This window comes from Macrotis lagotis, chromosome 2, assembly GCF_037893015.1.
Source record: "Macrotis lagotis isolate mMagLag1 chromosome 2, bilby.v1.9.chrom.fasta, whole genome shotgun sequence".
NCBI lineage: Eukaryota > Metazoa > Chordata > Mammalia > Peramelemorphia > Peramelidae > Macrotis > Macrotis lagotis.
The window spans coordinates 99764017-99778635 of record NC_133659.1 but is presented as its reverse complement, the minus strand read 5'-3'; the positions used below and the strand labels follow the sequence as shown (position 1 = coordinate 99778635).

At 47.5% G+C, this 14619-nt stretch overlaps 1 protein-coding gene across 5 annotated transcripts in view; it reads left to right on the top strand.

The window, feature by feature from the left end:
• Window positions 1-1586: 1586 nt before the first annotated feature.
• KIF21B (kinesin family member 21B) overlaps window positions 1587-14619 on the top strand; it is a 71917-nt gene continuing 58884 nt past the window's right edge. For 3 of the 5 annotated variants that reach the window (XM_074222324.1, XM_074222321.1, XM_074222320.1), the window contains exon 1: window positions 1587-1949. In XM_074222324.1, coding sequence (XP_074078425.1) covers window positions 1909-1949 — 41 coding nt within the window. In that variant the 5' untranslated portion in view covers window positions 1587-1908. The remainder of the gene's footprint in view (window positions 1950-14619) is intronic. The other 2 variants (XM_074222323.1, XM_074222322.1) reach the window with 1 other exon arrangement.

The window sequence follows — 14619 nt, the reverse complement described above, 5'->3', positions numbered from 1 at the left end:
AAATGGAGTCACCAAGAATTGGAAACCACCCAAAATCTCTAATAGTGTGGCAATTTTTCATAGCAACACTCTGATTGTCTCTTCATATTTTCAGAAGACTTTATATAAATCTCTCCTTTGCCCGTTTGACTTTCAGATAATTGTTTGTTTTTTTTCCCCACTTTTTAGAGGGCAGAGACTAAATTTTTTTGATCTTTAAATCTCCTGTGCACACACAGAGACTTGTACCTGGTAGATGAATAAATATTTATTGACAAGTAACTTACTTTCTAAATGAGGGGGTAAGTGGGGTGGGAGGAAAGGAGAGAATTTAGAATTATAAAAAAAAATGAATGAATGAATGAATATTTGTTGAATTTCCCCAAATCAGGGTTGATGCCCACTGGAATGAGTGAGAGGGGTCATGAAATTGTCTCGGGGAGGGAGATGAGTATTCATTTGTTCATTTGATTCATTTGTCTGGGGTCTGGGGAGATTTTCTGTCCTTGACTCACAAGTAAATGCTTAATAAAAAAAAATTATTTATTTTTTTTTTCTAGGCATTCATCTGTGACTCTCAGCTCTGGGACCTTAGAAAGCTCTGGGCTCTACCCATGAGTTAAGAAGCATCATGAAACTATGAAGTGCCAAAAACTGGGGGGGGGGGGGGAAGAGGCTTAACGATTAGGGGAAAAATTGTAAAACTCAAAAGAAATCTAAAAAAAAAAGAGGCTCCCCCTCGAATCACGCGGATCTTCTATTCTTCCATCTAAAACGTATTCTTCTGCCTCTGCACCTGCCCTGGCCGTGTGACCTTGGGCGAGTCCCTTGACCTGATATTTATGTCATTTGTAGAGTAAGGGATCAGGTCGCTGGACCCGCTTGGACGCTTTTCCTTGGGGATGTCTACATCTCAGATATCTGCAAAAGCGCCCACGGGAGGAGTGATGGTGAAACCCGGGATAATGCTGATTAAATTTTGGTGAGTCTGGGGGTGGCCTCCCAACCCCCCGCTGGGCTCAGTGGCCCGGGTCTAGGACCCTTTCCTGGGGAACTCTTTTGTTGTCCGGCCATGGTGATGGTGATTGAAAACTACCTGAGCGTCGGCGCTTTCCCCCCTCCCCCGGTTCTCGGGGAGATTGATTTAGGGGGATATTTGATGGGGGGGTTGCTATAGTTAGGGGAAATCGATAAATGTCTATTGTTACTCTGTGGCAGGAGTCACGTACGAAGACTAGGATAATACCTAAGGGGCGGGGGAGGGGGTCGAGCCTCAGTTTCCAGCTCTGTAAAATGGGGTTCAAGTCAGCGCCCCCCGCCCCGCCCCCGTGTGAGATGGGCGCCATCCGGAGAGAGGGTAATACCCCCGCGGGGAGGGGGAGGGGAGGGGAGGGGCAAGCTCCTTGGAAAGGCGGGGGGAGGCAGCCCAGAGGCCCTTTAAAGGAGAAGGCCCCGCCCCCTCTGTCCTCCGCGGCGCCTGAGTGGCGGGCCGGCGGGGGCGGGGCCAGGCGGGGCGCCGCGGGGGGCGGAGGCGGGGCCCGCGGCGCGGCCGGCCCCCGCCCCCTTTGTTCCCGCTGCCGCTGGAGGTGGCCGGAGCGGGGCGGTAGGTGCGCGGCGGGGGCGGGGCGGGGCGGGCGCGCATGGAGCTGGTGGGCTTGGGCCGCAGCTGTCAGGTCCTTTCCCCCGCAGAGCCGCGGGGCCCGGGCCGCATGGAGGCCGCCCCCGAGGGCCGGGAGCTGCGGGGCCCCGCTGCCCGCCCCGCTGCGGGCTCCGCGTGAGCCCCGCCGCCGCCGCCGCCCCGGGGAGCATGTCACCTACAGCCGCCGCGCGCTGCTCCCCCGCCGGCCCCGCCGCCTGCACCCCCAGACCCCGGCTCCCTGCCCCGCGCCCCTGATCCATGCCAGAGGACCCCGGAGATCTGCTGGAGCCATGGCAAGCCAGGCTGACTGCTGTGTGAAGGTGGCGGTCAGGTACGAGCCGCGGGGGGGGGGCTGTGCCGGGGGAGGGGGCGCTGGGGGGGGCGGCCCCTCTGCGCAGCTTTGTCCAGGTGGGAAGCCGGGGCCGGCCCACCCCACCCCCACCCCGCCCCGCATTCCCTGTGCCTTCTGCGGCACGGGGATCCCGGTGAGCCGAGGCTGGCTCTGTGTGGGGTCCCCGCGAGATCGGCCGCGGGGTGGCTTTGTTTGGGAGATAATGGGCACCTCTTCTCTTGGGAGCCCTTAATGAACAGAAAATCGAATAAACAAGGAAATCCGGTATTTCACACCCAACCCTGGCCCAGGCCGGGGCATCGATGTGTTTCCTCTTCACCGCCCCATGCGTTGTCTCATTAGGGATTGTTATTATTGTTTTAAGATTTTTTTTAAAATCAACAGATTCCAGACTCTTGCCAATCAAAAACTGCGGCTCTTACTGCTTCTGAACACTGATGCCCCCCCGCCCCCTCCCCGGTAGATCGCCCCACTCACCGGCTAGGCGGCTTCTCCAAACAAAGATCCCTTTTCTGACTGATGCTTGTCCCTTGGATGGGGTGGAGGGAGAGGAGGAGGCTGCTGTGGTTTCTAATTGGGATTGTCCTTTAGCGAGGATCCTGGGCTCCCCCGGAGAAGAGACCTGGGCTCAGGTCATTCATTGTTTCCGGAGCTAGGGAGAGGTCCAGACTGACTGTTTTCATCTCCCCAATTTTCGGGTTCGGGTTTTTTTTTTTCCTTCAGTATTTGGAGGGGAAAGGGCAGCTACCCCGGGATCCATGTTGTATGATAAAATATTGACAAGATAGGGGTGGGAGTAGAGAGGAAATAGCAAAGGAGGCTTGTCTTGAAGGGGAACAGTGTATCTATCTCCTTTCTTTGAGGTGAAAGCAGGAAATGCTGCAAAATTGAACCGTCTGAGGCCTTTGTATGGCCCTCGGATGGCATCATGAGGCTTGGTCCGACCTTTATTCTCCACCCTGCCTTTTTTCCCCTCTTCGAATCTGCCTGTTTATGGGATTAGGGATGTTTTCAGTGGAGGCTGGAAAGAGCAGAGGCTCGTTAGAGACACTGCCCCATTTTCTATTTCTACCCCTCTTCCCCTAAACCCGGACTAGAATGTCATCTGCAGCCTGGGATGTGTACTTGGAATAGGAGTGTCCCAGTCTCTTAGGAACCTCTCAACCAACTCCTTCCTGATGAAGGACGGGACAGGGGTCCTAGGACCCTCATGATCTACCTCCAGACAGAGCCGGGCTGTGAAGTGTGAACAGGCTCCTTGCTGTCCACTGCAGCCCACCCCCTAGCATCATGGGTACCTGACTTGGTGATGACGGCTTAACCCATTCTGAAAGGATGGCTAAGGGCAGGGAGAATGGAGACCAATTCTAAGCTTAACCACCTCTGGGCTCCATGCCTATCTGAGCATCCCACAGAGCTTTCCAGATTCAGCATAGGCTGCATTAGACAAAGAACAGCACTGCAGGTGCCCGCACACACACGCACACATGCACACACACACACACACACACACACACACACACACACACACACTCCACCGCTGTACGGTGGGGGTTGGGGTCAGGGTTGTACTGCTTGCTAGTTTGCAGCTCTATCTATATCCAAAGGAGGTCGAATTGGGGCAGCTCCACCAGGGAGAATAGGAAATATAAATACAGCATCTGGAGTGAGCTAGAGGCAGAGGGGAAAACCACCATAAAAGGAAAATGAGACCCAGGCCCCCTTCTTGGTCCCCTTCCCCTGAGGTCTTCCCACCCCCACCCCCCATTATGAGCTCAAGGGTCTGAGAAGAAGGGGATCTGTGAGGAGAGAAAATAGGGGGTGAGCTCACCCCTGATAGCCTCTCCCCTTGGGTATCACTTTGAAGGAAGAGCCTCAACAAAGCCGCCTCTTCCCCTCCCCACCTCCACTCAAGCTTTCTTTTTTCAAGGGGAAGATTGAGCTCCTTTGGGTGTTGTCTGTCCCTCATCTTCTAGAGGGAAGAAGGTCATCCCTACCTTGGAGTGTGTTGGACAGGCTGGGGAAGAGACCCCACCCAGTCCCAGCTCGAGGTGGAGCATGAAATGGGTAAGGGGGAATAGGGAGGGGCTCTATCACATGTTAGGTATTATGTACATGGGAACCAAGCACCTCTGCTCCCTTGGCAGCAGCTGGTCTGTATCCACAGCTGGATGGTGAAGTACTAATCTAGAGGAAAGGGGCATTCAACCCAAAGGAATGGTCATAGGAGGGCATGCAGGAAGATACTGAGGAACCCCTCTTCTCCCTCTCTCCCACAGTACAGCCTTCAGAATACACTGGGACCTGAATGGGCAGCCAGCCATGGAAGGCAGAAAATGCTGCCCAGAGCCAGTTTCTAATCCAAGATCTGAAAAAGGGGTGGGACTGAGGTGGGGAGGGAAGGGAGCTGGGACTGAGATCGAGGGGAGCAGATGGTTCCATGGGGGACAGAAGAGAAAGCTGACAGTCTCTTTGATGTTCTTCTCTGAGAATTGAAACTCGATAGAGAAAAATCAGAATTGCTGAATAGTCACAGCCCACCTGGGTTCATCTTGGCCATGCTCCTGCCTCTTTAAGAAGACCAGACAGATTGGGGAGAAGGGTTAGGGTTAGAGAAGGTTAAAGTCTCTCAGAGGGGAATCAGACATCCAGGCATCCCTTTTGATGTTTTCTCTTTATGCTCTGCAAGTCTTTCCTTACAGTTAAAGAAAATGCTTTCTGAGTATCACATTAGTCTTCAGGGACCATGGAGCTCAGATCTGGGAATGGAGAGGCTAGGGATTAACCAGATCTGGTTTGGCATGTGAGTTTGAGGGGTAAGTAGTGGGGAGACAAGCAGATTGAGAAGTCCAGACAGGGTGCTCCTGACCCATGATGAGCAAGATCAAAGCCGAGTATTTGTTGAATGCCAGAGTGAATGGGAGGAAGACTAGGGAGGGAGGGAGTAGGTAAAAGGAGTGAGAGAGAAGAGGCAAGAAGAGAGCTTAAAGATCCAGGGTTCCTAGACTGGGAGTAGATATGAAGTGATCTGAGCTGTCAGCAGAGCCCAGGAGGTTCCTGGCTCTTAGAAGGACTGCAAGATCTCTCTCTCTCTCTCTCTCTCTCTCTCCCCCTCCTCTCTTCCCTCCCTCCCCCATCAAAGCAGATCACCGCCCCTTCTTGGAGGACCCAGCCTTATCTGGCTGACTGACTGTAGGGAGAGGAAGGTCCTTGGGCAGAGGTCTGAGCAGAGCCCCTGAATCTATCCTCAGAGGCAGATGATGGTACAGAAGCCCTGATTCCCTTCTGGGGCCCCTGCCTGCTTGGCCTGGCATCATCCCTTTATCCTCTAATTCCTTCATAGTGTAAGGGACCCCAAGCTGCCTTGGTTTTGCTGGTCCTTTGGAGACTGATCTTTATCCCTGGAGGTAGCTGAAAGGAAGACTAAGATGACCTTACAAGGACAGGATGCTGTCAGGGCCCCCGGGATTGCCAAATGGAGATGGTTGGACAGGAGATATGCTCTTAGGAAGCTCTGTAGAAGTCTGAAATTGGGGAAGGAAGCCGAGTCACATGGTGAGTTTATTTAAGCCCCTTTCAAGCCCCAGGCCTCTCTTGTAAATACCCCCACTGAGAAGGGGCCCCTGTTCCTGCTTTCTCCTCTGAGCCTCTGTTATCTCTGTTCACAATTCCCTGAGCTCCCTGGGGAATTATGGGGGGAAAGCCTCAGAAACCATTGCTCCCCCCCCTTCATTTTACATATAAGGAAACTGAGACCCATAGAAGTTAAGTTATTTGTCAGTAAGTGTCCACCTGACTCCATGTCCAGTGAGCTAGCCACTACTGCTCTGTATGGGGGGGAGCACTGGGTTTGGAACCACTTGAGTCCAAGACCTGGTTCTGTCCCTTACAGTCTCAGTGACCTTGGGAAGCCAATGAGGTTTGAGTGAGGGATAGAGAAGATGCCTGGAGATTAGGTGATGGGTATACCCACATCCACCTCCCTCTCTTCCAAGGTTCCAGTTTTGAGGCCAGTGAATTCATTGGGCAATAGTGAAGCATTTATTTTATGTTGAGTACTTAGCACATAAGACATAAAGCCTGCTCTCAGGGAGCTGGCATTCTAGGAGGGATGGATGCAAACATCCCAATAATGGAAGACTGACACTTAGAGCTGGGGTGATTAGGAAGGGCTTCTGGAAGGAAATAAAGGAAAAGCACAATGTGGACCCCAGAAGGAATCCCCAATATTCTCCCATTAGATTTTAAGCTCCATGAGGGCAGGGGCTATTTTTGACATTCACTGTATTGTCAGGCTTTAGGGCAATGCCTGTAACTGGGTAAACCCTTTGTAAATACTTGTTGACTGGTGGCTGACTGTCAGTAAGACTGGGCTTATATTTGGAAGAGGAAGTAAACTGTAGTAACCAGTAACCACATTACCCCAGAAACCTCTGCCCTGAATTTTCCTGCTTCTGATTGGATCTGAACATTTGAAAACAGCAGCGGTTTAGGTGGAGTCAAATTGGCTGGTTGCAACTCAGCTCCTGGTCTGCTCAGCTGTGATAGGGATCAACTACCCACTGATGGGAGAAGTAATCACCTCACTAGTGGCTTCTCTACTCTGCCTTCCTCACCTGTAAAGAATCTCTTGGGGATTGGATTCTATATCAACCATCTCTTATGTTCTAAATTGGATGGTTGAGACTGACACAAGATGCAGGGGGGGCGGTGCTAGGACCATTCAGATTCTGATTTCTTTTTTGGTGGAGGAAGGGAGACAATTGGAGTTGAGTGACTTGCTGGGGTCACACAGTCATTTCTATTCTACCTAAGGCAGATTCTGCCTCTACAGAGTTGTGTGACCTTGGAGCAAAGCCTTTGACTAATCTGGACCTCATTTTGCTTATCTGCAAAATTCAGAGGTCATACCAGATGATTACCAAGGACTCTAATTCAGTAAAATGGAAACCCTTTGAAGCCAAAAACAGTTCTATTTTTGAGCTCCAGAATCCATAGCTTTCTGAGCCTTAAGTTGCTAAATAAATGTTGAGTTGAATCAAATATTCCAAAATTCTGTGTTTAAGTCCTATCTTAATGAACTATGAGTGTTCTCTTTAAAGTAATCCTGGGATAAATTCTTTTGAAAAAAATCTTCTGCCAATAATAACTCACATTTACAATTTACTATATGTATATATTTACTATAAGTAGAAAAATTTTATTATAGTTTCAATTAAAAGTAAAAAGGATGAAGTAGCAAAATCATGATGTGAGAATCCAAAGCTCTCCATTCTCATGTTGTCTCAGCTCCCAACTCAATTTCAAGCTGTATGACCTTGAGAGAGTCATTTAACTTTGTGCTTCCTGTCAAATGAGATTCATTAAGGAATAGCTATACTGGAACTGTAGTCTGCCTACCTCATAGAATAATTGGGAATATGAAATGCAATACTGGCTGTAATAAGGCTTTGAAAGGTAGACTGTGTTTATTTATATAAATGAAAGAGAATAGTGGGAATGAGTCCAGACGTTCATTTAATGGGTTTTTAAAAAAAGAATGTTTCTAATCATAGCCAGGACAAGATATTTGGACTGCCTAGGCAAGGTTTGACATTCTGTATTCCTTACCTTTAGGATCTGGCTCTCTCCCTTCTTACCCCAACACCCTTCTTCTACCCCCCCCCACCAAGATATGATTTATGCGACAAAATCAATGTTCCATACTCCTTGGAGAAGAGGATTTTAGAAAATGTGTATTTATAGTCATATCAAAAAGTTTCCTTCATTGCACATTCCCTCCCAACCTTCATCGCCTTCCTGTTACACCTAGGCTGCTGCTCATCCTGTCTGCCTTTGGTTGCAGCCCTATTTATGAGCACCAGACTAATACTTCCTAAATATATCTCTCTCTTCCTCCCTCCTCTCACCCAAATATGTGTGGGAAAACTTCACCTATCCCACCCCCTTTTATATGAAGATGCTCCTTTACTGCATTGCAGTGGTCTCTGGGGCTTTTCTCTGGCGACACACCTTACCTCCACAAGAAAATAGGGATTGGCTTGGATGGTGTATATGTAGCCTTCTCCCTAAACAAGAGTTGGGGTGGGGGGCTCAGAGGAACTCAATTTAGCCCAATTAGAGATCACTCTATGAACTAAGCTTGTTTGGCTTCTTTTTCTCCTTGACCTTAGAAAAAGGAAGTTGATCATAAGTCACCCAGTCCAAGTCCCCCCAGAAATCTCCCTCTCTCTTCAACCCCGTCTCCTGTTCTTCATGTTAGGTTCATCTTTGGCTACTGGCAAGGAGATGAGGGAGAGGAAGGGGGCTTATTGTGTGAAAACTGACAGCAGGACTGGGGTTTGAAGGGAGTCAAGGGAGGGGGCCCTCATATCCCAGCCCAGGCCAGTTAAATTGAGAAAGGTAATAATGAATGAAATGACACTCATTCCTCTCTGGCCCACAGTTCAGGGAGGGTGTGTTGGGAGTCTGGCTGGGAGGAGAGTCTGGGGGAGGGGAAGAGATATCCCCTGGGCGGGGGAGGGTGTTCAGGGAAGCAAGGATCAGAGATATAATTCAGTCCTGGGATGGAAAAGAGAAGAGGATGCCTGGGCCCCTCCCTATCCTTGGGATACCTCAGTTTCCTACCGGGATAGAGACCAGTCTATCTCATCTCTAGGGGATTCTGGCTACAGAGGCTCTGAGATCATTTAAGGCTTAGAGATCATTTTATCCAGCCTCCTCATGTTATGGAAAAGTCAATTGAGACCTCAAGATCTTAGAATCTTAGAGTTGCCCTGGGGTCATTCCCCAGTTGGCCTTCTTATCCAAGTGCACCTGAAGAATTATTCCATCTGACAAGTGGTCAGCTAGCCTTTACTTGAAGCTCTCCTGTAGCTGGGAACTCACCCTCCTTTAAGGCAATTGCTTCCTTAGCAAATGTTCCAATTGCTAAGGTTTTTCTCACCCCAAGACTCTCCCCAGGCACTAAGTAACAGAGTCACGATGCAAGCTCTGCCCCTCTGATTTCAAATTTGGTGCTTTTTCTGCTAGACCATTTTGCCTGAGTCATTTATTCTCCCCTGCAGCCACCTTGGCAGGGACTGTGGACCTCTTGAGGAACAAGGAGTCAGCATACAAATATTAGAGAGATTAACATCTCTATCTTTTGGAGTTTGGAGCTCAGATACTAGTAGTTACTGACCTTCAGCTCTAAGACCTGGGTCAGCTACCAGGAACAAGTTTAGAGACCAAGTAAAAAACTGGGGAGATCCAGGGGCCCAGCTCTGATTGGGGGGAGCAAGCTCACTGCTTTCTCTGGTCTTTCTCTAAGCATACCAAGCCCGCCTGTTGCTCTACATTCCTGAACTGTGGAGCCATCCATCCCTAAGGGACCCTGGGGCTGCTCCCAGCCAGATGCTGTCACTGCTCAGGGTCTCTCCCAGAGCCAGGCTCTGGGATGTGTCTCCAGGGAGGTCATGGGAAACCCTGGGCCAGATGCCCCAGCAGCCCCCCCCAGGGGGTGGATGGGAGATGGAGACTAGGGGCTGGCAGGATATGTCAACGGGGGTGAATTTAGAGCACAGCTGAGCCTGGGCTTCCCCCGGAGCAGGACTAATGGGTCGGCCTCATACCCATTCCTTGGCTTTCTTATTTTTCCTGTTCAACTGCTCAAGGTAGAGAAAGAATAAATCCTTGGGAACACAAAGACCAGATTGGGGTAACTTCTGTCTTCCCAATGGTCTCTAATCCTTGAAATTGGAGCTATTGGTGGAAAGGCATGGAAAGACTTTTCAAGGACCCCATTGCTGAAGTGTTCAAACCACAGGAGATGGAAGTGGTTTGGCTATACTCTATGGTCAGTCATAGGAAATTCAGCTGCACCCACTGCCATGAGTGGATTTGAGACTAAGAGAGAGCAGAGGAGGACAGGCTGAAAGGGGACCTTCCATTACCCTTCAAGATAACCTCATAGAACCTCCTATATCTCCATTCCCAGGCCAGGGCTAGACTATACCAAGCAAGGAAGCAGTGTAGTAAAGGAGAAAGTTGTAGATTTGGAATCAGAAGGGTTGGGTTCAAAAACTCTTCTGTTTCTTTGTCCTGCCTGATCCAAGAATCCCCCTCCTCTAATTCCAAAATCAGGAGTCTTGAGTTCAGAGTCTGCTTCAGACTCTAACTAGATAAATAAATAATAAATTAATAAGTAATTCTGAGTATTTCATTTCATTCATTTCCAGGCTAAGTTTCTTTATCTATAAAGTGGAGAATCATAATAGTTTGAGGATCTAATGAAGTAAGACCTGGAAAGGGCTTTGCAAACTTTAAAGTGATGTGGAATTATTACCTATTATTATTCCCCTCACCCAGATGCCCTTTGAAAATACCTTGACTAGGTATTGACTTGATCTTAAGATCTTAGTGCTTTAACAGAGAGGGGAGGTCACTGAACCCTTTCCCTTGGAGGGTGAGGAGAGGAATCTAGGGAAGATAGATGATTTAGAATGGCTATGGGACAGAATCCCACTCACATTTCATGTTATGAGATATCTCAAGATTTCCTAAGATGCTTCTTTTCCCTCCTGATCCCCAGTTAATAATTTGTCTAGGGTATGGAAAGAAGAAGGCAGAGAGCCAGGTGGGCACAAAAAGAGACACTTAATTGGTCTTCAGTTCCCTCTTTCCTTCCCCAGGCCCTCCTCTCCTGCCTCCAAGTCCCTAAGCTGGAGCCATAAAACAGGAACCTTTAACCCCATAGTACAAAGCCGCCTAGTCACTGGGTCAGAGTGGGTCTTTTCTTAGAGCAGTCACTGAGGGGTGGGTGGTGAGTTTCTGAAGGAAGTGGGGCTTAGGGATACAGACTTAGGGAAGGAAGAAAAAAGAAAGTCCTTAGGGGAGGCAGACCCCCAATGTGAAAACAAAGGACCAAAGTGTTTGTAGAGACCTTGGTCCTGGGGTGTTTACTGGGGAGTGGGAGGCATGGCAGCTCTCTTTCTTCCTCTCACCCCTTTAAAGAACCGAAGTTTCTCTGAAGTTCTAAGAGATGCTCCTCTACCCTATCTCCTTTGGGGCTGAGACAACTGAAGGCCCCTGGGGTGTCTGGGAGCCAGACCCCCCTGGGAGAGAGCAGGGCTTGCACTCTCCAGCTTTTTGTGAGAGACAGAGAGAGCACAGAGCAGCTGAGCTGGCTAGAGGCCAAGGGGAGGAGTAGGACAGGATGCTCATTAGAGGAGGGGATACAGATAGACACTAGTTAGTGTGTCTGCTTCAAGGGAATACTGGAGCAGAGGGAATTCTTAGGTCCTTTTCTCAGCTCCATGAGGGATCATGGGAGAGATTAGAACTAGAAAGTTCTTTTAAGGTCATTTGGTCCAGAGGTATGGTCCCAACACTGCCACACTCTCAACTGCAGCCTGAATCAAAATAGAAATATTTAATGAAATTAACAAAAATATAATAGAACATAGATAATGTTAATATGTGGTTATCTAAGTAGATAGGTAGTCTGCAGAAATCCTCATATATTCTGGCCCTCATTTCTATTTGATTTTGACATCACTTTCGTAGGCTTCATTTCCTCTATAAAATGGGGAGGAGTGTCTGTACTTCTTCCTGGGGCTGAGAGGCTATTGGCAAACTGGGAGGGATCTTCAACAGTCATCTAGTTTCAGTCTCTAGTCCCATACAGATTTTATAACTCATCCCAGGGCAATTAGGTTATTTGGGGTTGGGTGTATCCAATAATGACAGAATCTCCTTCCTTGAGCATCTTTCGTCCTCTCTAGCAACCCCTTCAAGGGTTAATAACTTGCACACATGAAATTTTTCCTGTTTTCTAATTTTAAATCCCTTCCCAGCACAGTTGAAGCTAGATTCTGTCACTCCAGTAAGGTAGGCAGGGTGGACAAAGCAGGAACTAAGAATCCATGGAAAAGTAAATTTAGAAGCAGGACTTATTTGGCTGATGTTCTAGGCTGCCCATTGTTTTATAGTTACAGAACTGATCATGCTCATTGTATTGACAGAGACAGAGAGAAAGTTGAGAGAGAGAACACCAGGTGAGAGACCTACCCATGAGCCAGGTGGCTACAAGGGCTGAATGTCCTTGGGTGACTTTCCTTTTGTTCCCTTGGTCTATACACTTCCACAGAAGTTTTTCTATTGGGTCTTGTTGGGAGCTGCCGGAGGCCTGCACATAAAAAATACTGAAGAATTTGGCAGTGAAGAAAATTTGCCACAAAGGCAGAGATTGCTCTTGGCAATACCTTCATAGCAAGGTGGTATTTCCACGTCAGACAACCTTGGGACTTTGGAACTCAGAGGTCAAGGGAATAAGTTTCCTTCTGGTCTGTAATGAGAAAGAACTGATCACCAGACTTCTATTCCGTCACCAGCCTTGGATGAGTGGCTTCTGTGTGCTAAGATTAGAGACTCCATCCAGTGTTCATTGTTAGTCTGCTCTCCTTAGCCACATCATCTTCATATGACTCGTTCGCTACCATCCTAGATTTTAAATCTCTAGAAAGGAAATCCGAGTGTCATGAGTATGAAATAAGCTTGAGGATAAGAGTATAAAAAGAATTGTTTTCAGTTTACCATGGTAGCCACCGCATACCTGTGGTCTCTGCTAGTTAGGGAAACTGAGGCTGGTGGCTGAGTTCAGAATGGGTGTCCTCATTAAATTTGGCACCATTATAGTGAGCCCCTGGGGGTTGAAGGCCAACAGATTACCTGAAGAGGAGTGAACTAATTAAGGTTTCAAAAACAGAACAGATTAAAGCTTCCATGTTGATCAGTATGGGGATTGGGACCATAAATAATATGAACTCTAAACCTGTGCAAGTTAGGAAGACATTCTACATCTTCCAAAAAAAGTTCCATCTAATATCCTTTCAGATTTAGTGAGAATGGTTTAGATGACTTTTTGAGACCCTTTTTTTAAAGGAAATTCTTGTATGGTAATATGTAAATATATTATATATGATTATGCGTGTATAACTTATATAAGATTGCTTGATGCCATGGGGAGGGGGAAGGGGAGGGAGGTTGGTAGAAAAAAAAACTTGCACAAGGATAAATGTAGAAAACTATTTTTGCATGTAATTGGAAAAAATAAAATAAAATTTTTATACAGATGGAAAAACTGAATCCTAAATAACCAAAATAGCTGATCTTTCTCTCTCGACCTCAGAAAGTGATCTTAGAGGAATAGCAGAATAGCACCAAATACAGATCTACAAGGATACCATCATTCATCGTAATATAGAGGAAATAGCTTTGAACTTGGAGGCAGACAAGCTGAGGACAATTTCTGGCTCTGACAATTATTAATATTGGACAGAAGTGTGATGTGTACATCACTGGACTAAATGACCTCTCTGGTCCAAAAATCCTATGATCTATGAAATGAGAATATAGCAGGACTCTTACACCAAACCTAGGAAGAGTCCTATAAACTAAGATAAAATATAGAAATCTCTCTAGCAGAAAGCACATTGATGAATGTAATCTTTTCTTGAGGGAGGAAATCCTATTATCAGCACTGGGAGCTCTTCCTGGAGTTATATTTCAGTAAAAGATTCACCACTCCAGGTAGAAGAGGAAGAGACTATACATAAGTGGATATCCCCCTAGCCTTCAGGAATCTTTTGCTATTCTACCTCTCTTGCTTTCTTAGATCCCTTTTTGGCTTAGCTTTGGAATTGCCATTGATTCATACAGGGATTCCTTTTGGGTATGAGTTGGACTAGATATTTGTTCATTGAGATCCCTTCCAATTGCCAAGTTCTTTAGATCTGTGATTTCATGCAGGGTTACCTCCTTCCCCACTCAGCTGATGCTGATACTGCCAACCAGTCTCCTTTTTCTCCTCTACCCAGATACTAGCTTCTCTGATTGCAGTCCTAGATCTCAGGAAGAGCACCAATCCCTGGAGCTAGGAGGATGAATGGGGTCTATCTCTTCCCCCCATCTTTCTGGTGACCCCCTAGACTCTTGGCATTTTAGTAATCAGTCATCAAGAACTGCAGGAGACATTTCACAATCTCCTGCCCCTCCATCCCTCTAAAATGATCTTCCTATAAATGTATATATATATATTTTTTTCAAAGTAATTTTTATCTTGTCTCTTTAGATAGAATGTGAACTCCTTGAAAACAGATACTACGGTTTTTGCCTTTTTTTGCCTTCCTAGCAATCAGCATAATGCCAGTCCCATAGTGAGTCAATCAGTGTTGACTGGCCAAATCTTACTGTACCCCAGACCCTATTCTAAGTTGTTGCTGTTGTTCAGTTGTGCCTGATTCTTTGTGACCCCATTTGAGTTTTTCCTTGGCAGAGATACTGGAGTAGTTTTTCCATTTCCTTCTCTAACTGATTTTACTAACTCATAAGGAAACTGAGGCACACAGAGTTAAGTGACTTGCCCAGGGTCAGCAGCCAGTAAGTGTTTGAGGTTGGATTTGAACTATCAACTGTACTACCTAACCATTAGGGGTACAAAGAAAGAGCAAAAACAGTTCCTGAGGGGCAGGTAGGTGTAACAATAGATAGAGCACTGGCCCTAGAGTCAGGAGGACCAGAGTTCAAATCCAGCCTCAGACACTTAATATTTACCTAGCTGTATGACCTTGGGCAAGTCACTTAACCCCAATGCCTTGCCAAAAAAAAC